General features: G+C 55.1%; 1 protein-coding gene across 2 annotated transcripts in view; it reads right to left on the reverse strand.

Moving 5' to 3' along the window:
* Positions 1-27,903, reverse strand: part of MEGF11 (multiple EGF like domains 11) — a 232,206-nt gene that overhangs the window by 203,642 nt on the left and 661 nt on the right. For both annotated transcript variants that reach the window (XM_012758617.3, XM_012758621.3), the window contains exons 2-3: positions 23,916-24,017; positions 19,604-19,704 (exon numbers count right to left, since the gene is read on the reverse strand). In XM_012758617.3, coding sequence (XP_012614071.2) covers positions 19,604-19,704; positions 23,916-24,017 — 203 coding nt within the window. The remainder of the gene's footprint in view (positions 1-19,603; positions 19,705-23,915; positions 24,018-27,903) is intronic.

A 27,903-nucleotide genomic window follows, 5' to 3' on the forward strand; every position in this document is an offset into this window, starting at 1 on the left:
CAAGGCCCCCACTCCACATTCCTCCAGGGCCAGAACTAAGGCCTCCCAACCAGAGCAGCCCACCCAGAGCAGAGTCAGGGCCTGGCTGTGTCACCTTGGGTGAACTTCACTTCTCCGAGCCCCCGTTTTTCCTCTAGAAAATGAGGATGATGTTTCTTTGCGGCAAGGTACACAAACAGCACAACGTACTCATTCTGCAAGTGCTTTGCAGAAAATGCGAAGTGCGGCAGGAGAGTAGAGTGGCTGCATCCTGGGCTCTGGAGCGGGGGTTCCTGCGTCCAAATCCCAACCCCACCTCTTACGGCTGGGCCACTAGCCAGTTACTAGGGCAACTCGCTTGCTGCTGGACGTCTCGTCCCCTGTGTGTGCGAGGACGAGCAGCTGACAGCCACTGTGGGCACGGGGAGGAGAAGGGGTGACATAACCCAAGGGCAGGCCTTGGTTACCAGGGCAACCTTCCATCCTCCTAACAGTTTCCCGTCTGCAAAGACCCGTCTTTCCTGTGATCTCGCCGGCTTCCTGCTCCCTTCCCTACCCACGGCTCACAGAGTCGGGAGCGTTTATCAGACACAGACAGATGAGGGTCCCGAGCAGCTCAGAGGAGGAAGGTGAGCTGCCCGAGGCCACACAAGGTAGCAGGAGCGACACAGCCAGCAGCCAGCTAAGCACAGCCAGCTTAGGCCAGGCACTGTGCTGGGCACAGGGGCTACAGAATGTGCCACGGGCTTGGCCTTGAGAAAGTCACATCTGCAGAGGGAGTCAGAGGTCAAGTGGGCGTCACCCCACAGCATGAGTCCTATTCCCGCAAGGGGATGGAGTGAGCCCCAGGGGAGTGAACACACGACCCAGCGGTCTCAGGGCCAAGTGTTGCTACCTGCAGCCACGACAACGCCTGCAGGCCCCCCGGCCGCTGCTCCAGCTCTTGCGTGCCTTGGCTGCAGTCCAGCTGGTGATGCCAAGGCCACAGGCTCCATTCTGGTGGGAGCCCCACGGGAACTGGCCACACCCACCTCTTCCACCCCATCCCTGCCACTGCCACCTCCTCCCCCAGCCCTCTGCCCTCTGGCCACCAGGATCTTCTAGTTTCTTAGGTGCACAAAACTCCTCCCCACCTCAGGGGCTTCACCCATGCAATTCCCCCTGCCAGGAGCTCCCTCTGCAGCCCCAGGCTTCCCCTCTGAACCTTTCAGGTCTCAGCTCCGTACCCCCCCAACCCCTCATCCTCTCACGTGAAGGGGATCTCCTGGTATTGGCTCTCAGCACCCCATGTTGTTCTCCTTCGTGCCACCCATCAAAAATGTCATTCTTGATTTATCTGGGCGGGGCTGTTGAAAGCCTGTCTCTCACTAGGCTGTCAGCTTCCTGGGGCCAGGCACCCCACCTCTTTCATTCTCCCCTAACGTCCACCCCGGCCCCTGCGCTGAGCCCAGAGCACAGTAAGCACCCAGTATCGGTTGCCGGGGTAGAAGGTAAATGAACACGTCGTTTAGCTATTTCAGTGTGTTTGCTGAATGGAAGACACTCTTGTATGGAAAGATGCAGTAACTGCTGTCACAGGGACACTGCCAAAATAAATACCTTTCTCTCCCTGCCTCTTGGCCCTCGTGGGATTAGATGGCAATAACATCCCGCACACGTGTGTAACAAAGTAAAACCCTGACTCGTGCCAGGTCCTACACGCTAACCCTGTGGGGTGGGAGGGTAGAGCTGCTATCCTCAGGACAATGCCCGGGGAGGTTAGGTGACTTGCCTAGCTTCACACAGACATTAACAGAAGTGTGGAGAGCAAAGCAGGACTGTCACTTCTGCCCTGATCAAGCCAGACCTGCAGCCCTTCTTACATTCAAGAGGAGGAATCTGGGAATGATGCCTGGCCGGGCTCTGAGCTCCCTGAGGAAAGGGCCATGTCTGTTTTATAAATTCTGTCTCACCAGCACCGAGACCAGAGCCTGGCACATACGTGGTGTTAAACCAACAAATGATGTTTAGCCTGGAAAAGAAAACATTGGCTGGGTAGCAGGGAGAGGGGAGGCAGTTTTCTAAACATCTGAAAAGCTATATATGGAAGATAGAGAAGACTTGTTCTGGGACTAAAATAAATGCCTTTTTTTCCTACTGAGAGTTGTCCCAGCCCACGTGGGCTCCTTCAGCAGACAGTGAGCTCCCTGTCAACTGAGGTAATCAAATTGAGCCTGAACAACCATCGGGTTCTGTGAGGCCCGTTTATGTGTCAAGAGTGTGAATGGTGGTCCAGAGGCCCGGGGTAGAAATTAGCATCCAGGGAGGTGTGTCTAGGTTTAGTGACTTGCAGGGCCCCACCTGTCTCTGAGGACGTGTGATGCCCTGACCTGGGTGCTGAGAACCATCAGGATCCCTCCCCAGGTCTCCTGATTTGCAGCCTGGCTCCATGGACAGGAGGCCTGGGCTATGGATCGGAGGGTCTCGGGACTCAGCTCTGAGCTTCAGCTACTCCATTTGACTTTCAGCCCTTGCTCTCTCAGTATGCTTTGCCGGGGACCAGAAAACTGAACCCCCACCCACGAGTGCAGGTCCCCTGGTGCCCACTGTCCTGTTGGTGTCTTCCCTTCCCTCCACCATCTGGGCACAATCCCACTCACGTTCCCCCTGGAGTCCGGCCTGGGGCCTGGGGCCTGGGGCAGCTACCTCCCTGAAAGCCATCTCCCAGGTGTCCCCACATCACCGGGTATGTGGGAGTCCCTGCACAGGGAGAAGGAGGGTGCAGCTAAGGGGGCCCCAGCCGGACTCAGAGACAGAGAAGAGGGGGGCACCAGCTCCCAGCTGTCTCTGACGGTCACTGAGGCAGCTGCCTCCCACCCTCCACACTGCAGGGGTGTAACGAGAGGAGAGCACTCAGATGGCCGCCACCCGAGAAAAAGGGAAATTCACGAAGAAGAAGAAAGTGGGGAGAGCCAAGCAGGAATCTCTTCGGCTTCGATGCTGAGAGCCCATCGCCACGCCAACACCGGCACACAGGGCTCAAGGGGGTGGGGCCAGGGCCATCTCTGGGGGTCGGGGGGACCAAAAGAAAGTGTCCCCTAAAGACCAAATCAGCCTTTCTCCGGCAGGAGATGAATGAGCAAGGCCCCCAGCGTTTTGGGAAGGGGCTATTTTGATTTCTCCAAAGCTCGTTCTTTGCAGACACTGAAATGACCAATAAACCCTACTAATTCTTTTCTTTCTTTCTTTCTTTTTCTTTTTTCTTTTTTTTTTTTTGAGACAGGATCTCACCCTGCTGCCAAGGCTGGAGTGCTAGAGTGCCATGGTGTCTTTCACAACTCACTGCAACCTCAAAGTCCGGGGCTCAAGCAATCCTCCTGCCTCAGCCTCCCAAGTAGCTGGGACTACAGGCATGTGCCACCATGCCTGGCTAATTTTTAAATTTTGTGTACAGATGAGGTCTTGCTTGCTATGTTGCCCAGCTGGTCTCGAACTCCCAGCCTCAAGCAATCTTCCCTTGGCCTTCCAAAGTGCTGTGATGACAGGCATGAGCCACCACGCCCAGCCCCCTCCTAACTCTTGTTATCCCCACAGAGAATAGAGACATTCGACCCAAACCTTGCCTTGGAAGCCTTCAGGACAACTCTCCCAAGGGGGGAGGACAGGTGACAATGACCTAATGCCACACAGAGCCCAGCAGGTGAACAGCAGGGACACCCAGAGTCTGTTTTCAGCCCCGGAAGACAGAGCAGTTTCTTCTGCCTGGGGAGACGGTGACCTTCAGCCTGTGTCCCACCCCACAAGCTGGGGAGCGAGGGGCAGGGCAGGGGCCACAGGCTGCGCTCCTCCCTGCTGGGACCTGGGCAGTCCGCCCAAGGCCACCCTGATGTCTGGATTGCGGAGATGCAGATGGTGTCCTTGTCAGAGGGGGCACGGGGCAGCCGGGATGCAGGCAGAGCCGGCTTCAGATGGGGTTTGCAGGTGGGAGCTCCCGGATCCACCCGTCCTAAGGAGCAGGAACAGAAACATGTACCTCCTCGGGTGGCGGAGCTACGTTTTAGCAGGAACCTTCTGGAGACCAGGAGATCACCTAGAGGAATCTCTCTGATGTGAAGACTCCTGGCTTGTCAGTGGAGAGATACCGAGAGACTCTGAGACATAGTGACTTGTGTGATTCCTTTTTCCCAAAAAGCACACTCTGCTAGCATGGCGTTCTGACATCACCTCCGTCCTGGGCTGGCACAGGAAAGACCTTGGCGTTGGAGCTGGAGAGACCTGCGTTTGCATCCTACCTCTTCCGGTTCCCACCTCGGCGGCCGGGCCCTCTGGCTGTTACTTAACCTCTCTGTCCTTCTGCTCCCGAGTCTGAGAACCGCAAGTAGCAGAGCCTGCCGGCAAGCACTGCTGTAGGAACGGAGGAAGACGCCCACCACTGGCCTGGCTGCGGCCCCACCGCGTGACTGTCCCCTCTGCTCCCCTGGATATGTGGCATGTGCTCTGGGAGGCCTCCGGAAACCAAAGGTAAAGAGTTATCCCTGGGATGAGGACACCCTGGGAGATACGGTCATCATTCCAGGCTGCTGGGGAAGTGAGGAAGGGAGAGGGCCACGTGGGGGGAGGACAGTAACGGCTCCAGCCAACAGACGTCCCTCATCACCCCTAATTCTCCCAAAGGAAGCCCGTGCAGCTTGAGTTATCTTCTGCGAGGAGGAAAAGCAGCTCTGGCCCTTTTAACCTAACACGGATCATAGAGCAGAGAAAATATAATAGCCCCAAACCACTAAGCACTCTTCAACTAGATTTTCCTAACCCTGCCAAGAGGCGAACGGAGGTACAGCTAAAGGAATGGCATGTATATTTTCTGGAGGAAGTGCAAGGGCCACCTGCATGGCGGAGGCAGTGGGATCCCCAGGGAGCTGGCAGGGCATCGGCCACCCGACCGCAGAGGCAGGCCCTGGCCGGGGCAGACAGGCGCAAAAGGTGGCTGCTGAGTCAGGGTTTCTGGGGACGATGGTCGTGCTGTGGGCCAGGGCACAGAGCACGGGGACATTCCATCTCCCTCCATCACCGACCCACTTGACTGCTCTGTCAGTAAGTTGCCACAACACGTGCACGAAAATTGCAAGTCTCGTAATTCACCCAGATGGTGGAAGTTCCCAAATTGTTCCTTCTCGAGAGACAGCTGTTCCACCACTGGGCCATATGGCTCCCCTGCTCGGTACCTGCTCTGGGAGATAAACCGCTTTGCACGAGCGACTTCACAGATCTTAGAACCGTCTCCTGTTCTTAGCAGGAAATTAAGACTTCCCGGTGAGGCACCCGCGTGGCTCCGCGTGCGGTCTGTGTACACACGTCCGAAGCTGTGTTCCGAAGCCCCATCGAGGCCAACACGGGGGCTGCCGGGCAAGGCGTGCGGCCTGGCTGCGTACTCCAGGGGAATGCCGACCACCACGGACTCCGAGAAGGAGGCTGCCTGGAAGCCAGCTTGCCGTTTCTCTGCTTGGGGCAGGGCTAGCCCTCACCCCACCCAGACGCGCCCCCGAATTCTGGGCTGGAAGTGACCTTGGGAGGTTATACCGTCCGCCCTACGGCAGAGGCTGGTTTCATTCCAGACAGATGGAGACGGACAAACCTCACACGCACCTTCTGCCACTGCGCTGCAGAGGTTATTAAGCGATGCCATTCGGACTAGCCTGAGCTTCCCGAACACTCCAACCTCAGTGGAAAACCAGGAGCGCTGGCCCGCAGAGACCTGCTTGTCACAGGCAGGCTGGGCCCTCGGCCCCCTCCGTGGGGTTCTGAATCCGCATTTCGTTCTGGGACACCTGCAGGCTGAACCCTGGGACCCTGATGATGCAGATGTAAAACTTCCGTCTTTGCTTTCCAGGTGGAATGTTGCAGTCTGTGCGTGTCCTGCAGCGAGCAGAGCCGCGGCCGGGGCTTTGCCATTTACAAAGCCGATGTCCTATGAGCTTGATAATATTTATCTGCTATTCTCTCTGACGGTGCCAAACGTTTTCTTTAGGAAGTCAGGAGGGGGCCTGCGTGCCCCACCTCCCAACCCTGTGCTTACACAGCAAGGGCTCCTTCCTCCATCCGAAAACGGTGGTTCCTTCTGCCCTCAGCCTAGCAGCAACACTCTTGTCTGCATTACCTGGCCGTGCTGGACAGAGCTGGCAATTAGTAAGCCCTTACTGTGTGCCACGTACTGTTCCCAGCATGCTAAGTAGATTTGCTCACCTAATCCTCACACGCCTCAGTGGAAGGTACTGTTATCGTCCCCATTACACAAACTTTAGGAAACTGAGGCACAGAAAGGATAAACAGCAGGGTCTCCCCCGACCAAGCTTGTCCCAGCAGGAAGTAGGAACTAGAATAGGAACTGAGCAGGGCAGATGGCTGTTTAGGGGGTGGGGTGACCACACACAGCAGGGGTCTGACAGGCAGCTGCTGCCCATATCCCATCCCTACATACTGCCCACCCTCCACCTCCAGAGACAGCCTCGGAGCCACTGGGCCCGCAGGCCACTGGCTGGAACTGAATGCTTGGAAGGAGGGAAATGACACCAGATACCACGGTTTTGACTTCCAGATCTATTGCTTCATTCCTGTGTGACCTCGAGCAAGTTGTATAACCTCTCTGTGCCTCCATTTCCTCATCTGTAAAATGAGAATGTTAACAATACCAACTTCATAGGACTGTGATGAGTATCAGACGAGTTAATACAGAAATGAGGCCTAGCATAAAGCATATAGTCTGTGCTATGTAAGTGTTAGCTAGGTGGATGGTGATGAAGGAGGAGGAGGAAGAAGAGGAGGTAGAGGAAGGGACCGTTATTTCTACTGGCAGCCAGGCAAGGCGAGGTTGGCAGGGACTGGGATGACAAAGCCCCACCACATCCTCTCCAAGCACAGGGCTGGTGCTCCTATTCTGTAGATGAGGGAAGAGAAACTCAGAGACAGGAACGGTGTGTCCAAGCCATTCCAGTTAAAGTGCAAAGTGGAAGTTAAAGTGCAAGGGGGGACCCAGGGCTCCTGAGCCAGAGCTGGAGCCAGACGCTCTACTGCACAGATCCCGAGCACCAACGGCAAGGAGACGCCCCAGCCAGGCAGGAGGTCCCCATTCTTCTGGACTTAAAGTCCTGGTGATTTCACAGCCCCAGCTTTTTCTGTGTCAGCGCGCTCCAAACCCAGCTCCACCACTTCCTAGCTGTGGGCGCCTGGGCAAGTCATTTAATTCCTCTGAGTCTCTGGCGTACACATGGAGAGAGTGGGCTACGCTACTGGAAAGTCGCCCTGAGCATAAAATGGGATCACATACGTGAAGGCCTCCCTCTCTTTGTGAAGGCAAATGTCTCCCAACAAGGTCGCTGTCTGGGACACGTTCCAAAGGGGGCCGATGTGCCCAAACACGTCTCTCTACCTTGTCTGGAGCTGCAGTTCTCAGGGCTGGTCACTGTTAGCTCCTCTTTCCCTCTCCCCGTCCCGGGCAAGCAAAGTCTTCAGGAGAAACTGTGAGGGGCTGTGACAGCTGCAAGGCTGCGTCCAGGAAGAAGTGGCCCTGCCTTGGGAAGCTTACGAACCTCTTTGCCCACGTCAAACTTGTCAAGACAATCCTATGGCCATTTACATCCACCATCTTGAAACACACCAGTGGCACTTCCCAGGGTCTCTGTGACTCTGTTTCATGATTCTTTTCAAATCCCTTCACCTCTCTTGGGTTCTTCTTCCTCCAGTTCATTTCGTTAAGAACCGCAGTTGCACGTTTCCATTTCAAACTATTGGTCTTGGGTCTCATGTTCACTTTGCCTATTGACTTCAAGATGAGAAAACCCTCTGCCCCAACAGTCACCATAATTTGAACTCATACTTCATAGAATTTCAGGGCTGGTAGGTCTTCTTCTATTACAGATGAGAAGCTAAGGCTCAGGGAGATGGGACCCTGCACCCACTCGCACGGCAAGACCAGGGCCGAGCAGGTGAACTCGATCTCAGCAAGCCAGGTCAGGGCTCATCCTGCAGCCTCCAGGGGGTGGCTCCCTACTAGGGGCCAAACCCAAGTCCTCCCAACCAGGTTCAATGACCTCCTCCTCCTCCTCGGAGCCAGTAGCCAGCATGGGGGAGGACTTTCAGACAACAAATGCTGCTTAGTGCCCCAAAGACGCCCCTCCAACCAAAACTGTCCCATCAGGCACCAGATGGCATCTCAATCTGGGGCTGAAGACCTCAGCTAGATGCAAATGTGACCAGCAGAATTTGTAGCCCCAAACCTGGATCTTGCCTCCGGGGTTTCCACGCAGAGATGCAATTAAAAAAGGAGGCACATGTGCTCTGATTAGAAAAAATCAAGGGCGGCCGCTCCTGCAAAGCCACAGAGTTTGTCCCAGGGCTGGCGCTTGTCCCATGGTTCTAGAGTCCAGGCAGCGGAAGGAGCACCTGCCAGGAAAGGGAAATGCAAGAAGAGGAGGAGGAAAGAGGCAGGCAGAAAACGGTTGGCCTCCCTCCTGCAGGCCAAGCTACCCGCCTTTACCCCTCCCAGCATCAATCCTCTGGTGGTGCTTTATGTAAGTCCATTGTGCCAAAACAAGATTCAAGGGGACAGGCAGAACAAAGCATCAGTCTCCCCAACAAAAGCCCCTCCACTTAGTAAATTAGGAGCTCTTTCCACCTGACACACTTTAAAAGGGAAATCTTCAATTAACATGCGCTGGCGGGGCAGGGCAACAAAAGGTCTGTCTGGTGACTTTATTCTCACAGCCTCGAGCAGCCACTAAAATGGTTTTTATGTAATAGAGATACTAATCTAGTCCATATAATTTTGAGAATCCTTTCTGGAGGACTGAAGGGCATTTGAGCCCCGGGGCTGTTTCCGAGAGATTTTCTGCAGTTTATGCATTTACCTTGCCAAAAGCTTAGCTGAGCAAACAAACAGAGTCCTCTAAATCACACTTGCTGTTGATTTACTATCAAATCCCCCGCAGTTCGGTTGGCGGATGGAACCTTGTGGATAAACAGAGGCCAAGGCCTGGGTCCCTCCACCTGGCCACACCAAACGGACAGGGGCTGCATTTAAGTTGGGGCCACCCTGGATCCCAGATTTGGGAGTTTGCCCTTCTTCCCAGTCGGGTCCAGGGTAAAGGTGACCAGAGGGGCAGCTCTTTGTCCTGGGAAAGGGGGTTGGCCTCGCTGGGTTTGCCCTTGGTTCCGGGTCTGCCTCCACCGTGGGGAATGAGATTGATGGTGGCATCTGGCTCCCCCTTCCCACCCCACCGGAGTAAAGAAGCGATTCTGGCTCCCTTGGCGACAATTCAGCACCAATCCAATGGCTGCTTAAATAGGGGAGGGAGAAAGGAAAGTGAGAAACCGTGATGGGGAAGGTGACTGAGGAGAATCCTGGGAGAGGTGAACGCACAGACTCTCTGAACATGCCAGCACGCAGGTGTGCACTGAGCACATGGTTTACGAGGGGCTTTTTCATGGGCAGACATGCAGTGTCTGCAAATAGCAAGTAATGACATGATATACAGCAAGTAATGTGCACAGAACATGCATGTGGACATACACGTGAGAGGGGGAGCTCTGCACACTGCAAAACCTCATACTCAGGGTATTCATGCGCACGTGTAATAATAAAAGCTTTCACTTCCATAGTACTTTTCATGTGTCTGGCGCCATTCAGAGCCCTTTACATACATTCACTTATTTAATCTTCTCAACAACGCCACGAGGAATGGTACTACTGCTACCCCATTTTACAGCTGGGTAAACCGAGGCACAGAGAAGCTAAGTAATTTGCCCAAAGTCACACACACAGGCAGTAGGCAACAATCTGGCTCTAGAGTCTGTGGTCTTAACCTTTACCGCACCTGGTACAACATGCCTGTACAGACACCCCTCACGTGGGTGGGGAGCAGCTTCCACAGGTGCCGACTCACAACCCCAGAGGTACACGCGTGTACACACAGCCAGACACGAGCCGAGATGCCCCTTGCTCGGAGGTCCAGACACATCACATTTCCAGGGTCAAATGAGACCAAGGGACTCAGGTTCAGGCCAAGACTTAGCCTGGGGAGAAGGGTACCGCATGTTAAAATACTATGACATATACTCCTGCTCTCGTCAGTAAGTGGTTGTCACCCCTGCCCCCTCCCAGCCGCCCCCTTCCCACCACCAGCAGCTGCGGGGCTAATCCCTGGCACACAGGCGCCCCAGGGCCCTATTCCATTCTAACTTATCGGCAAGACTGCTAAGCCTGCAGTTCGATACTTTCATTCTTACCCCCAGGTACAGACCAGGTGGGCACAGTGGGATGTGCGCCTGCGACAAGGGACCTTACACAAATGCCCGACTGCTCCTGATGCCAACCGGCTTCGCCAGCACGCGGGACCCTGCCGCACCCGCTGGGGGTGGGGAAAGGCCTGGCAAGGAAAAATCTAGAACAAGAACAAGAGCTGACATTACTGAGCTCTTACCTGCATGCCACCCTCTGCTGAGCGCTCCGTCTGTCGTGACTCACTCAACCCTCACCACGGCCACGGGCAGGCACCCGGTGAGCCCTACTGCACAGACGAGAAAACCCCAGTACAGAGGCAGAATCACACGCTCAGGGTCACACTGCCGGTAGAGTGAGCGGGCGGGATTCCAAACTCTGTCTCAGCTGTGGCCCGTCCCGCATCCTCCCGGAGAGTTCCTGCTCATCTTTCAGACTCAGCTCAAAACTAACCTCCTGCAAGGAGCTTCCTTGATGCCCCTACCCTTCCACCCAGACTCGGGTAGCTCCTCTCCCCGAGATAGGAGCCTGTTTCACCCATTCGTCACTCATACGTTCCATAACTGTGCGGACGCCGTGCCTGCCCTGCGCTAAGTCACGTAGGAGACATGATCTCTCTGCTGCAGGGACAGATGGACAGAGGGGCCCAGGGCTGGTGGGCCCAGAGGAGGGACATGACGGTGGGCGGAGGGCACACGGGAACAACCCCGCGCAGTTCCCAAGCAGGCCGTGCTCTGGGTGCAACAGGCAGAATCTAAAACAGGTGGGGACAGAAAGGGGGCATCCAGTGACCCCCTGGGCATCGTGGGCACCCAGACCGGGAATTCGCTCATTTATTTACTGAGGGCCTGACAAGCACTAACAAGCGGACAAGGACAAATCTCTGATAGTTATGTTTCTCATTGTAAATGAATTAATTGGCGTCAAGGTTAAGCTTCAGTATTTACGAGTCTGGTCAGTGTGAATCACCACCTGGAGCCCGGCCACCCTGAGCATTCTAAATCACCCTTGTGAGCCCACAGGCTGGGACCAGACCATGGTGGCCGCACCAACTGTGACCGCTCAGCGGGGACCTTCCCCACCACCAGCTGGTGACATCCCTGCCTGCTTGTCTAAACTGCTGTCCTTCTGTGATGGCGTCTCTCCCACTAGACCAAGCGCTCCTTAGTCACCTCTCCATGCCCAGGACTTAGCAGTGGTCCAGGGTGTGGGTATCCAAGAACAAAAGTAACCGGACGGATAGAGAATGAACAGGCAGAAAGGTGGATGGATGTTGTTCTTCCGGGCAGCAAAGCTCAGCACCAGGTGTTGGCGACCCAAGGGAGTGGCATCAGCACAGTTTCTGGTGAGGGCAGCAGGCAAGGGTCCCCGGGGAGCCTCTTGGGTCAGCAGGGAGTTCTTTTACCTGGTAGCCAAGTGGAGGGCTGAGTTTCCGAGAGGTCTCACAGCTCTGCACACACACACACACACACACACACACACACACACACACACAGCCCCGTCCCCAACTCCCATACTCACTTGCTACCTCCATCCTGGCACTTATCAGGACCCACCTCAGCAAAATTTTGAACTCAAACCAGTACATCTTCAGTCCCCTACTCCCCCTCCAACCTCCTCCCTTGCCCCCTGGCTGACCACACCTCCTCTTCCAGCCCCAGGCCCCTCCTGCTAAGAGAAAACCCGCTACAGGAGGGGAAAGCCCGGGATTTGAAGTGGCACAATTTGAATTCCTGGTCTGCCACGTACACCTGCGGACAAGTCACTTAGCCTCTCTGAGCTTCTGTGTTGGTTCCCTCCTGTAAAAGGGCAGTGATAGAATGGTCCCTTCTCCGTCTGTGACAGCGAGTGATATACTGTATGTGAACGTGCTGGGTAAACCACCAGACATTACACTACTGTTGTCCTTGCTATTGTTGGAAGTTAGCAACCAGCCCGAGGAAGCACTGAATTAAATGTCACAGAGTCTGGTTATAAAGCCTCTCCTCCACCGCTCACCATAAACCAGAGGCAAGCGGGAGAAAGTGCTAATGGAGCCCCTTGTGCTACGAAAGTGCCCCCAAATATAATTACAATAGGTCAGCTCCAAGGAGAGAAGGGCAAACTCCTAAGTGTGAGTCTAAAGGTGGGGGTTATAGGAGGAGCACGCCAGATGCCAAAGCCAAGTCCGCCCAGGGAACTTCAGCGCTGGCTGCAGCCCCCGCCCCGCTCAGGCTGGGAGCCAGGGATTTAACACCCACCCGGGGCAGGCTTGGCCTTGGAAGCTGCCAGCTCCAAGTAGGGGAGACTTGAAAATGCTGCCCACCAACCTAGAGACAAAGCAAGGTATTCTAGATGGAGGAAAAAGTCTCCCACAAGAAACAAAAGACCAGGAGAGGGAAATGGGCAGGGACTGCTTAATGGGTACGGAGCCTCCTTCAGGAGTGACAAAAACAATTTGTTGGAGCTAGGTAAAGGGGATGTTTGCACAATATTACAAATATACTAGATGCCACTAAATTGTATGATTTAAAATGATTTAATTTTATATTATGTTAATTTCACATCAGTTAAAAAAGGAAAGAAACAAAAAACCTACGCCTTTACCACACAAACACACTGTGGAATTCCAAACCAGGTTACCAGAGTGAAGAGTGGTCTACAGCCAGTGAAAACATTAGGGTGCCCAAGGACAAAATGCAAAAGTAATGTGTAGGGCCCTTGCACAACCCAGGGCATGGGGAAGGAGGGGGGGAAAAAAAGGGCTAAAAAGAAATTACAGCTCCCACGAGAAAAGAGTCCCCCGTAATGAAGAATCGGCAGGTAGCACCAACAGGACAGCTCATACGCTAGGAACGAGAGCTAATAGAACTAATAGGACTATCTCGAGGAGACTATAAAAGAAATATGTTTAAAATAATTAAAGCAATAAAAGAAGGAATAGAATTCATAATGAAAGGATAGGACACCACAGAAAAAGAACACGTATATCTGAAAAAGAACCAACAACACACCGACAATGAAACATGCAGTCACTGAAATTAAGACCTCAGCAGACGAGTTAATTAGCAGAACCGGGGGATCTGAGAAACGGATCTGAGCGAAACGGCCAAGATGCAGCAGGGAGAGAGAAAGAGAGAGAGAGAAATAGGAATTGGGGAGAGACAGGAGGAACAGGAGGGCTGACATACTGGAGTGCCAATGGAGAGATGGAGCAAAGTACATTTTTTTAAGAGGTATGGTTGAGAATTTTCCAGAACTGATGAAGGACGTGAGTCCTTAGCTTGAAGAAGATATATACCTCTGGGAAGCAAATAGTGTAAATAAAAATGACTCTGGATCAGAATCCATAGGAACGTGTAAGAAAAAATAAATAAATAAATAAAAAATTTAAAAAAGTGAAAAGATATATTTTTCTTTCTAAAAAAAAAAATATTAATTAAAAAAAAAATGACTCCGATGCGGCCCGATGACAGAGTCCAGAATGCAGCGGATGTCGCGCTCAGACTGCCGAGAGGAAGTGGCTGAAAACCTAGACCGTCACAGGCAGCTAAACCGTCCTTCAAGGGCGAGGGCAAAACCGTGACATTTTCAGACAGATAAAGCAGAAGAGAGTTGATCACTCATAGACCTCCCAGAAAGAGCCACTAAAGATCCTTCAGGAAGTGTTAAGCCGAACCTGACGGGAGCGTGAGATGCCAGCAGAGGTGATGAGCAAAGGCATCAGGAAAGGCATGAATTAAATTGAAATAGTTGTGCAGAACAGCAGCGGTAATGAAACAGGGCAGCTGAATCACAGAGTCGGCGTGAGGAGTGCATCGAGTCTCACACACCCCTCAGGTTCCCTCTGGGGCCAGCGTCCCCCCCAGCCACCACCGAACCCACCACCAACGCCACTGGGGCCACGCAGTCCTGTATGTCCTGAGCACGTGTCCCCCCCAGGCCACAGCCCAGCCGGGCCCCTCAGCCACACGCAGGCCTGGCGTTGCTGAGTAACCCCTCCCCTGCCGGATCCGCTGAAAACCACGCTGCAAGGCCAGGCTCTGAGCACCAAGCGCCACTGTAAGGGCCAGCGGATACCACCTGGAAGTCGGGGGGAGTTAGCTCCCCACAGGGGAATCCGTGACCTAGAGGAAGTGGGAGATGGGGGGCTGGGCAGATGGACCCCCCCCTTGCTGGCCACCGGGCAGCCCATCAGGAGCGGCCCCGCATAGGAAGGGGACACACCTGTTGAGCAACCTGCTGGGCCTCTGGGCAACTTACTCGTTTGGAAGCTCTGGTCCCTTAGCATAACGTAGCCCAGTGGTTCTCAAAGTGGGGTTCCCAGTCCGGCAGCATCAGCATCACCTGGGAACCTGTTAGAAACGCAATTCTCGGGCCCCACCCAGAATGTTCTGAACCACAGGCCCTCGGCTGTGCTCAAGCCTGAGAACCCCTGGGGTGGAGCGCACAGAGTCCGGCTCATGTGACGTCATTAGGTGCGTGATAACATGTTTTGACGAATTGTGAATTGCAAGTACCGAGGCGTCTGCGTGAGCCTAGTGAAAAGCATAAATCCTGCTCACCAAGTGTCTCTGGCCCCCTGCTCTCTGCCACAGTAGCCAGCAAATTCCAGAGAGCTGCTGCCCAGCAGCCTAGGTCCCGGGGTGAGGCTGACAGGAGCAGGCCTCAGCTAACCCAGGATGGACACATAATATGAACAAGAAACAAAACCTTATTGTTTTCAAGCCACGGGGATTTGGGTGGTGGCTGGTACTGCAGCATAACCCAGCCCATCTGCTCTCACAACAGGGCTAACGCTTCCAGAGGAGAGAACTACCCCAAACGCCTCGAACCCTGCCATGGAAGTGGCAGTCTGCTCCTCCAAGGCATAAAACCAACTCCATCTGCAGGAGAAAGATGCCCAGCCCTCTTCGAAGGGAAAGGAAGGAAGAAAGGGAGGGAGGGAGGGAGGGAGAGAGGAGGAAAGGAGGAAGGGAGGAAGGAAGGAAGGAAAGAAGGGAGGGAGGGAGGAGGAAAGGAGGAAGGGAGGAAGGAAGGAAAGAAGGGAGGGAGGGAGGGAGGAAAGGAAGGAAGGGAGGAAAGGAAGGAAAGGAAGGGAGGAAAGGAAGGAAAGGAAGGGAGGAAAGGAAGGAAAGGAAGGGAGGAAAGGAAGGAAATGAAGGGAGGAAAGGGAGGAAGGGAGGAAGGAGGGAAGGAAGGAAGGAAGGAAGGTTGGTTGGTTGTGCCCAGTGATCTTCAGGAAATACTTGCTGCCTGATGACCACGGTGGGCCAGGACTCAGCTGTAGCTGCAGAGAACGGGAGGGGAAGGGGTATAAGTTGGGCAGGAAGGGGTGGGGAACTCTGGGCGGTACCAGAAGGGTTCCCAGATGAGAATGGCAGTTCTGAGCAAGGGAAATGGCACAAAGAGCAGAAGAATGGCTCCCTTGTGCATCTGCGTCAAGCTCTGCACCTTCCAGGACACTGTCACTCGCTGTTCCGTCTCTTCCTCCTTCCACACACAGTGATGGTCCCTCCCATGTCACAGCTGGCCCAGAGGCAAAGGATGGTGCCCAATACTGCACAGCAAGTTAGTGCCAGAGCCAGCCAAGGCGCTCACTCCAGGCCACTGTCTTCCTGCCTGGACAAGCAAGGCTACAGAAGGTGGCTCTGGAGGGCAGATGACGGCCCCTGGCCCTGCCCAGAGCACAGGCGATGTTCTCGTGCAGGGTCCTGAGGACTCAGCACTGGTGGCTTCTCGCCAGGTTCAGGTGCAGCTGGAGGTCCTCTGGCCCCTGAGGGATGGGGAGGGGATGTGGGGGGCTGCAGGGCCTGAGCTCCTGAATGCTCCCCAGCTTACAAGCTTCCCGGGGGGCACCCCGTGCCCTAGCGCCACCCTTCACACTCTGACCACCATTTCTGCCTCTCCCCAGCTCCCCAACCCTCAGGTCTCCATCCACTCATGGGCAGGTGACAAAGCCTGTGGTGGGGCTGGGTGGTCCCCTCTACCTCCCATCACAGTAAGCAGGAACACGAGGGTGCTGGTAACGAACGACACCTGCCTGTTGGGGTTGAACTGTGTCCCTCCAAAATCCACATGCTAAAGTCCTAAGTCCGGTACCTCGGAGAATGACCTTGTTTGAGACAGGGTCTTACAGAGGTAACCAAGTGAAAATGAGATCACTGGGTGGGCCTTACCCTACTACACCTCACGTGCTTATAAAAGGGAAATGTCAAGACGCACGCAGGAAGGACCAGGGGAAGATGGGAGCTACGCTGCGGTCAGCCCAGAAGCCACCAAAAGCCAGCAGAGAGGCCTATGCCCGATCCTTCCCTCAGCCCCCAGAAGGAAGTAGCCCTCTCGACACCTCGATCTCAGACTTCTGACCTCCAGAACAGGGAGACAACTCCTGCTGGAGAAGCCGCCCAGCCCGTGGCCCCGTGTGACGGGCGCCCTAGGAAACCAACAATCTCCTAACCCAGCCCACCCAGGTCTGCCCGCCGCGGTCAGCCAGCCTGCTCGACGCGCACCCCCAGGCCCTTGCTGGCGGGGCCCCCTCTCCCACCCACCCCAGCGACGTCACTCCACCCGCACGGAGCAGGTGGCAGCCTTCTCTGCTGCTGAGCTCATCTGTCCTTGCCCAGTCTCTCTCGCACGAGTGTCTGGGCCGTTAGGTAATGATTCTCCCGAGCGCCGGTCTTGCCTTCCCAAAAAGAATGTTGATTCCACAAGGCCAGGAGCTATTTTCTAATACTTCTCTCATAGCCCGCAGCGCAGCGCTGTGGGTAGGCCACAGAAGGCGTTTAATAAATGCTGGCTGGAACCCCCTGTTGAGCACGCCCTCTGTGTACTGAACCGCAAGCTGCGTGAGGGCAGCGGGCCCATCATCTGTATCTGCGCCCCGCATCTTTTGTAGCAGGAAGCAACAAACGTGCATTGAACGGATAAACATGAGCACGTGGCAGGAATTATTCACCGTGCACCCCCACACGGGTTTCAGGGGAGCCATGCGCCCACTAACCCGTGTGCAGAGGACTCTGTGAGTCTGCCGGCTTACATATGTAGTGCGCATTTTCCCAGGGACGGGGTTGATGGACCTCTTTGAGCAATTAGAATAAAAGCCAGTCCTGAAAACCGTTGAGAACCAATGCCACGGAGGAAGGAGCTGACACTGATTAAGCCCCTACTCTGTGTCTGGCGACGCGGGTGTTGCTGTCCCCAGTTGACGTGAGTGGAAACTGAGGTTCAGAGAGGCAAAGTCCTGCCTGGTCCGCGACGAGAGAGGCGTCCCACGCAAGCAGTCCCAGAGCAGAGACTCTGGAGCCAGACAGCCTGGGTTCAAATCCAAGTCCTGCCACTTTCTAGCTGAGTGATCTTGGGCCAGTCATTTAATGTCTACGTGACTCAGTTTCCCCATCTATGAAATGAAGGAAATAAGGGCACCTGCCTCTTAGGTCTGTGTGGGGAACAGCCGTGTCCGTGTGTGTAGAGTGAGCAGAACGGGCCTGCCGTGCGGCCTGTGCTCAGAAGACGACAAAGACAAGGAGAGGGTGGCAGAGCGGGGTCCAACCCAGGCCCGTGCCACCCTCTGCATCACTAGCAGCCCCAGGGTGCCCCGTGCCCTGTCTCGCTGCTGGAACTCTGCCGTCCTCTCCTGGGGACAGCCTTCCAGCGCCAGCTTTTCAACAAGCTCCGCTTCCTGGTGGACGGCCCATGGCCACCAGCTCGGCAGGTGGCCTGGCGGTTACATAAGGAGCAGGTCGGCAGGTCGCAGCTGCCCTTCCCCGTCAGCAAGACGGAGCCCCGGTGCAACGAGGACACTTAGCACTTCTGCGCTGCCCTTCATTTTCCAAGAGCTTTGCCGCCGTCCGCTAATGGAAATTGGAAAGGGAACGTGCACGTCCGGTCCTGGAGCCCCACGCTGACGTCCAACCTCGCTTCTCGATTCCCCTGGGCCCGTCACTGTGCCCTGAGCTCAGACAGGCCACTCGCATCCATCCTGCTGAGGCTTTATGGGTTCCCTGTCCCAACCCCGGCCTGACCCTGCTCCACGCAGTGCGGACAGAGCAGCAGCAGTAGAGTCTCTGTCCTCGTTTTCTCCTCCTCCCAGTCCCCATAGTCACCCCATCCCAGGCGAGGCCAGCGCCTTGTGCTCGCTCAGACCTCTGCCCTGCTTCTGAGGAACGGCCTTTGGGGTTTGTTTTAGGTGTGTTTCTTTGCATTTTTCCTGCAGAACCGTCACTAGCGAACTCATTTGCCGGAGCATTTTTCATTCATTCCGGTAACGCAATTAGAATTGAGTCTCTCCAGCATTAAGGGAGACGTAACAACAGTAGGGAAAATTGTTATTTCTTTCCCAACATTAACACGCCCATTCTGCCCCTATTTTCCCTCTGGTGCTAGCTCACTCCACCCACCCGATGGCAGGGAGAATACTAACGAGGAAAGTCACTCTCCAAATGAGAGAACAGAAGCTCTGGGGGTGGATTCTCTTCTCCGCCATTAAGCAGGGCCCCCCAGCTTCTCTGACACCCTCCTGCAGTCGAGGGAACCTTCTCATGCCTGCTGGAAAGCCCCACTCTGGCCCCACTTCACCGGTCGGAGGTGAGTGGGGAAAGGGTCCCTTAGAATCGGACAGGGCCTTACAATCGTTGTCCCAGAGAGGTTACGGGACTTTCCCAAAGCAATGTGGCTGGGAAGATCTGCAGGCTCCTGCTCCCTCGTGCCTCCCCCTGCACGGCACCGCCCTTCCCAGAGGGCCCGTGGCTACCGGCAACTCAGCTCTCCTCTTTCCGGGGGACACTAGACTTCAGCTTTCTGAGCTACTGCAGACAAAGGGGGAAAGGGTAATGCTTGTCTTTCACGCAACCACCTTTTATCCAGTGTCCTCCAATGCTTTTTGCAAATGCCCTACCATCTGGCCTGTCCTACCCCTGCCATCTTCCTCTTAGGTACTGTGGTGTTACCATCTAGTGATCCGGCCTGCCTTCCTTCCTTCCTCTCCCACTTCCACCCATCCAACTCCCTGTCCACGTATCCATCCAGCTCTCCCTGCATCCAACAGAGCCTTCTAGAACACCCACCATGGTCTTAGCCTGTGCCAGGTCCCCCGTGCTCCTTCCCCGTGCTCCTCAGAGTGCCCACTGCAGAAGCGTCCACTCCGCCCCCACCCCCATCAAAGCCTAGGACTAACCCACTTCCATCCGCCCTCCAAGAAGGTTGATCTGATGGCCAAACCCTTGCTAGCGTGTTTGTACAAATCCCATTAGGCCTTCTGAGCACTGGCCACAGGCAGGGACTTGTGGAGCCCTTCGGCTGAAGCCTGCTGCCCAGGGGACCTGGATGTGAGCCCTACCTCCCCTCCCCTTCCCTCCCATGCCCACGGAGGCCAGGACAGCAGCAGCCTCTACGTACGTATGCAGAAGTCTCCGTTCTCGTAGTAGCCGGGGCAGCACTGGGACCTCCGGCGGTACATGGTCCGGAGGCCGCGCCGATACGCTGTCTTGTAGCTGATCCTAAGGCACAAGGGAGAAAGCACTTGAAAGTATTGAAAATCAATCACTCCCATTTAGAATGATATTTGTGTTGAGCTAGATCGAGGATGCCATTCAATAATTACTTTAAAATGCATGGCGGCTTCGAATATGAAGGAACACAATAAAAAAAATCGATGGCGGGATCTGGGCGGCTGCGATGCAGAAAGGGTTCCCAACCGGCGTTCACCAAACCGCTGACTTCCCCCGGTCTCTCCTAACTGGACGGGCTGCGGAACACACTTTCTGGGGTGACGCCTGTGAGCTTCTCTTTGGTTCCTTAAAACCTCCAGGCTCTGGGCTGGAGGAGCCCATGGGGCGACCTGGGCAGGAGTCAGCCCTGAGAGTTTCCCACCCCAACAAGCCCGACTGCCGCAGCCCCTGGGCCCTGGCCCGTGCACTTGCAGAACTGAGGCAGAGGCAGGGAAAGCGCCCTGTGAGTCCAACTCAGTCTCAGAGAGCGAATTCATCTCCCCGCACCAGAAATAACACCGGCGGGACAGGAGCCCCGCGTGCCTTCCCTGGAAGGCCCTGGACCGAGCCCTCGCTCTGCAGGGGGAGAAGCTGAGGCTCACAAAGCAACAGATGCTCTGGACTGGGCGCCAGACACCTGGGTTCCAGTCCTTCCGATGACGTAAGTGCTTGGCCTTGGCCCTGTGCCAGGGAGGTTACAGGCAAAATGTCATCTCGGTCTCCCAGCAACCCCCGGAAGCGTGCACCATCGTTATGCTCCCTTTATTTCTCTTTTAGAGTTTTTATTCTTATTTTATTTTGTTGGCCCCCAAATCCCCGCCCTGTGTTTTATGGATGAAAAGACTGAGATTCAGAGAGGTTAATGATTAGCACAGCTAGTGAGAATCAGAGCTGGGATTCAAACCTGGCTCCTGCTGACTTCAAAGCTCACTCCAGCTTAACCTGTTGCCCTGTGCCAGTGCTCACGGGCTGGCCTTCTGGCCTTGCAGACGGCCACAGTAAAGCAGTAAGACAGGGAAGCGTGGAAGGTGTGAGGCCTGCGTCCTTAGGCGGGAGTCAAAATGGGGTGCTAGCAGCCAAAGCCCCCCCCACATGCAGAGTCGAAGTGGAGATGTGGAGTGGCCGCAGACACCAGAGAGAGGAAGTGACCTGTGCACAGTCATGGATGTAACTTGGACTCAACCCCATGTCCTGGAGCCCAGAAGCCAGAGCTCGTTCCCATCGGCCCCTGGGGGAGCCTGCCCAGTGGACCCCCCCCCCCACCGCCAGCAGCAGCAGAGCAGCAGGGCCCGGTCCTCAGAAGAGCCCACGGCCTGCTTTCCAGGGAGGGTCAGGCCGGCGTGGGAAGGGAGTCCTACAGCACTGTAGGCTGGGGCAACCCCCCAGTCCTTAAAGCCCTCGCTTCATGACAAATGACAGCCTGGGACTTTGGGGAAATCTGTGATATTTGGGAATGTCGTAAGTTAAGGTCACTCTACTTTGTCAAAAGCCCGTAATGGAAGGTAAGCCGGCCTCCAGGTGAAACCGCTTCCCCAGCACAGGGAGGCGGCTCCCGGCAGTTCCAGGGGTTGCATAAGTCTCTCAGATGAAGAAGGACGCAGGACTGACTCAGAGGTCATCCAGCCACTGTCCCCGGCAAATGGGATGACCCACAAGCCTTCCCAAAGGGGAGGTGGTCTCGGTATCAGCAAAGCCTCTCAGGAGAGAGTCGCCACCCATGGCTTCTGGCTCGCCCATCCTTGCTTGTTCCTTTTCAAGCTGGGAAGCAGCTGTCAGCACACACACTCTGGGTCATCAGGAAAGGTGCGAGGCGACTCAATAATTTAGCAAAATAATTCATGTTCCAGGAATACAGCCTATTTTAATAAGCAGCCACTCACTCACCCAGCCCCAGAGGTGAGGGACGACAGCTCTAGCCTCAAGTACCCAACAGAGCCACACTTTAGAGCAAACTTGGCTCTCGCACCAGGCTTTGCCAGGGCTCAGGGAAGGAGCAGGACTACTATTTCAGCCTCGGCCTTTCAGGAGGGCCACAGGCAGCCAACTCCGCAGAACTGGAGGGTGGGAAGGGAGCATTCGATCCTACCTCCTCATTTGACAGTCAAAGGCTAGAAGAAAGGGATGCAGCAGTTTCTAGTGGACAAACCTCTCTGCAAATAACAGCTATAAAATCTGGGGGGAAATATATAAAGGCATTGGAGAGAGGACAAAGGCAGGCAGATAATGGAGGGGGTAGACATTTTGGAGAAGGGAACAGCCCTGGGAAATTTAGCCCAATAACACTTGGGCAACTAAAATTCAGATAGAAAACACACAACCTGGCTGGGCGTGGTGGCTCACACCTGTAATCCTAGCACTCTGGGAGGTCGAGGCAGGAGGATTGCTTGAGCTCAGGAGTTTGAGACCAGCCTGAGCAATAGCGAGACCCTGTCTCTACTAAAAAAATAGAAAGAAATTAGTTGGACAACTAAAAATATATAGAAAAAATTAGCCGGGCATGGTGGCGCATGCCTGTAGTCCCAGCTACTTGGGAGGCTGAGACAGGAGGATCGCCCAAGTCCAGGAGTTTGAAGTTGCTGTGAGCTAGGCTGATGCCACAGCACTCTAGCCTGGGCAACAGACTGAGACAGAGGGGAGGGAAGGGGAGGGGAGGGGGGAGGGGAGGGGAGGAGAGGAGAGGGGAGGTACAACCTTACTAGTTTAAAGAACCACAGGACAAGTCCAGGGTGGACTGAGAAGATAGCAAAAAGTGAAAAGGGAAATCTTAGAAAGGAGAGCCACCAAGAAGGAGTCCCAAATTCTTAGTAAAATCTCTGCCCGAAGTTCTGGCCACTGAATTACAAGTATGGAGGGCAGACTCCAAGCAGTCTAGCTAAAGCTAAAAGCACTGAACTTTTACAGTTTGGAATTTGAGCTTAGATAAGTAAACTGAATGCTAAAAGAAACAGACAAATAACAAACCAGTACTCTCTGGAGAAACATAATAGAATCTAGTCTCTATAGTATGTTATTCACAATGCTCCAAATCACTAGAAACATAAAGAAACATACTACCTATATGAGAGAAAAGGCAATCAATGAAGACCAACTCAGAGATGGGCCAGATATTAGAATTAGCAAACAAGGATTTTAAAGCATCCAGTATAGCTGTGTTCAATGTCTCACAGCAAGTTGGCAGCAAAATCTCAAAGAAAACCAAGACTTTGGCTTCTTAGCACAGAGCTAGTTTCCCCTTTCATATTGCTGCCCATCATGCTTCCTGAATAATCCCCCAAAAGGGACTGGGTTCGCAGGAGGAAGCAAAAGAGAAATCTGGAATCAACACAGATGTTCAGCAACTAGGAGAAGAGCCCACCATGTGGCCTCTCCCTCATTCCCTTATTTACCCTCATCTACTGGTTTCCTATCCCTCAAGTATTATAATAATGCCACCTCACATGTGTCTAATACCTCCCACTTTTCTCCATCCTGCCCTGCACTTTTCAAAGTATTTTCACATTCCTGACCTCACTGGGCCCTGCAGGGTAGGTAGAGCAAGGATTATTACCTATTTGATAAATACATTAGGAATCCCAAAATAAAGTGACTTGCCTCAGGGTCATTTCTCCCATCTCTCCCTTAGTGACATAAGAATGTGTCATGATTTATAGGAGGGCTGTAGACGAGGCTGCAGGATTACCATGTGCAGTTGTTCATGTTGAGCACTGCCCAAGGTGCTAAGAGGTTGCTGAATCCTAGCCTGCACTCAGTCCTCCAAGCCAGATGCTCTGGCACGGGGATGCCTCTGCTCTGAGGGGGGCTGACTTGGGTTGGATTTTCCCCCTAGAAGCAGACCCTGAGGCAAGGATTTAAAGGACAGCGGTGTATTTAATAGGTGACACTCGGAAACACTGGGAGGGGAGCAGGATGATGAGACGGGGAAGTAAAGGCAGCCAGTACAGGGAATGCCACCAAGCAGGACATTACTGTGGATAATTCGAGTTCCACCCACCAGAAACTCCTGGGATGCAGTGAAGAGCATGCCTCGGAGTTCCCCCTGCAGGTGAGGAAGTTGGGGTATTTATCCGCAGAGCATCTCAGGTGCTCAGTGCAGAGGGCGAGTGCCCCGGGACATGCGAGGTGCCCGACAACACCTGCTCCGGTGGACTTGGAACGTGCACAGAGCCAGGCCTGAGAACCCGGCGCCTTCCCCCGGCCCTGCGCCTGCGAGAGGTACTCACCGGTGCCTGGTGCACTTGAACCAGTTGAGGATGTCAGTGCACCGCGTGTAGTAGATCTGGTCGAAGGGGTGTGCGTACGATTCCTGGACGGTCACGGCGTAGCTGGGAACCAGACGAGAGATGCGAGCCGAGGTCAGCGCTTGGGAGGCTGAGGCGACAATCAGGACGTGGCCTCCCTCCCCAGGGGAGCCGTGCCCGCAGGGCCGAGGCCGGGCTCGCAGCCCAGCCGGGAGCCACAGGGCCCTGACCTCCCCGTCCCACTCTCCCCCTCTGCCCTGGGCGCCCTCGGCATTGGAACCTCCCGACCCCAGACTGGACCCAGGACACATCCCTGACTTTTGGCCCAAATTATTTCCTGAAATTTTTGTTCATTTAACATAGAATAAATAAAAGGGGGGTTAGGTTTGTTTTGCGTGGCCCTGGAAGGCAGAGCCGACAAGTTTAAAAAGACTTTGTGTTTGTTCAGATCTTTATGGTGTTCAGAGGACATGCAGGGGAGCTGAGCTGCAGAGCAACTAGATGAAGCGAGTGGCCCCATTTTATAGATGAAGAAACTAAGGCGCAGAGAGAGGCGGCCTGCGGTATCAGTAACTTCCAACATGTAGCGAGTGCCCTGCGTTAAGGGTTTAACCCATTTTAATCCTCACCCAATCTTAGGTGGGTGGAGTTGTTCTCACTTTGCAGAGGATCAGAGCGCACAGGTGACTTCCCCAAGGTCCCCTCCCCCCTCCCCTCCCCCCCGTTACCTTCTACTCTATCCCCCTCTAGTGTAGTTGGGGTGCACTGAGGACCCCCAGACCTCCTGTCATCTGCCTGTTGGCTGTAAACCTGGGCGGGCGAGTGGAAGCCACAGGGAAGCAGAGCTCCGCTTAAGCCAAACAGGCCTCCTACCTGCGCCCCCGGCAGGGGCTGTGCGGAGGGGCATTCAAGCCAGGATGCTGCGGGGAGGCCCCGAGCTTCCCGTGCAGGCTGGAGAGAGGACCCCAGCTGAGATCTCAGGAGTTAAATTCCCTGTGGGCTGGTTTCACCCCGTGCTTTACCCAGGAGGCCGGATGGCCGGTCCGGGCGTCCGCTCTGCCTGAGGAAACGGCTGGTTAACTAGCAAGGGCCTGGGCAGGTCGGCCGCCCGGGGGCTCACCGCAGGCTCTCTGATGCCGGAAAGGTCAAAGGTCTGGAAGCCAGACGCAGTAGGTCGGGAGCAGTCTGTGATGCTTAGGGGACCCAGGGGTGTGGGAAGTTCTGTCTCTCTGAGGCACGGAGGCGGCCGGGGAGGCCCTCGGTGTTGCCCGAGATATGCCTCAGAGACACGAGACTACGCAGACACGGCCAAACCCCCGCGTCATCGCCAAGCTTGGGGAAACTGAGGCAGCTCCACAGCCACCCTGGCTTCCCACAGGCTTCCTCCAAGTCTGAAACTGCGAGACTCCAAGCTCCCACGCGTCTCCCGAGCGCCTCACGGGGAGGCAGGAGAATGACGGGTGACGGTGCACCGGCTCTGGGGTCAAACGTGGGGTCAAGCTTGAAGCCTGTTGCTTGTTAGCGGCACGTCCTTAGACGTGTGATTTAAGTCTCACAGGCCTCCGTTCCCTCACCTGTACATCTATGGCACCTTTACCCGGGGACTTCGTGTGGTTACCACAAGATTAAAGGAGGGTGGTGACAGCCTCTCTCCCTCAGGGTGGTGGGAACATGAACAAGATTATACTGTACATGGAATTGCTTCGTGGGTACACAGTAAACGTTTAATAGATGCTGACAGGCAACAAATTCACGTCCTAAGCTAGGCACTGAGGGATCTTTCCTCCCCGACCATGATGCGGATAGAGGTCTGACCTGTGTAACAGTGGACTCTCCACCTTTGTTAAGCACTTGGGGGTTCAGTGTCCCCTCCCAGCAGTGACAGGGACGGTGGATGCCCAGAGAAAAGGCCCCAGCCCAACAGAGGGGGGTGGAGGTGTCACGGGAGACAGCCCCGGGCTCTGCGGGGTGCCCTGGGCTGAGCTCAGGCGTCTGGCAACAGGACCCTGAGCCCACCCGAGCCTCCGCCCTGAAGTGCGTGCCCCTGGTTTCACGGCTGGGTGGTTTAACACCGCTCATTTGCCAACATGCTAATGAGGAGCCAGATTAATCTTGTAGAGCCAGGCTTTACTAGCCAGGAGAGGCCTTTACACTGGGTTTTATGGTGGAAGGGCGTAATTAACGAGGAGCCCGCCAGAAGTGCTAATCCAGCTGGGAAATGCCCCCTAAGCAGTCTCTGGGGGCCGCGGTGCGTTTCTGGAATGGCACAGGCTGGACGCATCCATGTGTAACTTGCAGCGGAGCTCAGCTGAGAAGGCTGAGAAGAAGGAGGCCCCTGATGTCACCAGGCATCACCTGCAAGCCTTCCCCCTCCAGTGCTAGAGAAGCCCAGAGGGTCCCTGGACCTCATCCTAGCTGCTCGGCTCACTCCTTGTCCTCCCATCCAGGCTACGGCCTCGGCTCATAGCCCAATCCGCCTGAAATGCCGGTGAAATTCAGAATTATTTTCACATTCCAAATTTATCGATGTTGGGCAGGTTTAAGAAATTAGAGAGTTTAAGATTGAACGGATCCCCTGGTACACATGGGACTCAAAGAAGAGAGGAGTCAGAGTGGGCCCTGCCGTCAGGGGAGGCTCCTGGGGGACAGGGACCCAGCATAGAGCCCCTGGGGAAGGCGGGCTGAGCAGATGGGGAGGAGGCATTCTCGGGGCTAAGCCACAGCTCGGACAATAGCAGGGGCAGTCCTGTCTCAACGGGGTCAGAGGATGCAAGGGGTTCTCTGAGGCTGGTGTCTAAAAACTAGAGACTTACGTGGGGTTCTACCTGACACCTCTCTGACCCACTGGGGAATAAAGGGTTAAATTCATCACAACCCCAAGGGGATGAAAAATGCAGTACTGAATCAGAATCTCCGGGGACAGGCCCCAGGAGACTGTTTTTCACACACCCCCCCAGTGAGTGTGACAGTTCCTGAAAGGCCAGAGTTGTCCACAAGGAAAGACAGTTTCACTGAGCTTTCCGGTCCTCAAGGCACTTTTATGAGACCAGTGCCCTGAGCCTATGAGGCAAGAACAGCTATTCTCCCCACTTTACAGAGGTGGAAGGAGGCTCAGAGCGATTCCCAGATGTCCCCGAAGTCGTGAAATCCAGACCGGAGGGCACCAAGGTCTTCTCATCACAGACCTCGCACTCTTCCCGCTGCATGGAAAAGGGGTGCACCCCCACCCCGCCTTCTGCTCTGGCCTCGACCTCGTTGGGATGCCCCACATCTCGTCACTGGGGATCACACCTCATCCCTCCTGGCCTACAGTATCCAGGCTACCCCGGAGCCCAGCCCTGCCCGGGTGAGGTGCCGTTCCCGGCCATGGGCTGGGCCAGTCCCGGCCATGGCGCACGGACCACCCAGCCTTCCTTCCTCCGCCATCTGCGTCCCCCATCGGGCCCTCATCTTCATTTTGTTCATTTGATTTATTAACATCTAAGTGGCAGAGTCGTCCTGGTCAGCCTGCCCAATCAATTCCAGGGTTTAATTTGGTTTTTCCTGATTGGGTCTCTGGTCACTGATCTTCGGCTCACCAAAATCAATACTTTAACCTTGTGCTTCAAAGTCAGGCCGTCTGCAGGGACCCAGCCTGCTCCCCCAGGACTCAGTGCCGCAGCCAGAATGCAGCCAGCTCTTCTGCTGCAGCCTCGGCCCCCTTCCCCCGGCAACCCCTGCCCCTACCAGACCGGAAGTGGCAGGCCCCGCCCCACCACCCCACCCCAACCCACCCACCCCTGTCCTCTGCAGGGCAGGCTGCTGGCCACACATCCATGCTGCCAGGCCTGGGAGACCAGGAAGGCATCACAGCATCAGAGAGCAAGACACCCGATCCACGGCCCACATCCCCCACTGACTGCACCCCGTCTGGCCGTGGACAGGCACGGAGCCCCTCTCGGCCTCTCCCTCATCTGTGCAATGGCTCGGA

This window comes from Microcebus murinus, chromosome 6 (assembly GCF_040939455.1).
Source record: "Microcebus murinus isolate Inina chromosome 6, M.murinus_Inina_mat1.0, whole genome shotgun sequence".
NCBI classification, from domain to species: Eukaryota; Metazoa; Chordata; class Mammalia; order Primates; family Cheirogaleidae; genus Microcebus; species Microcebus murinus.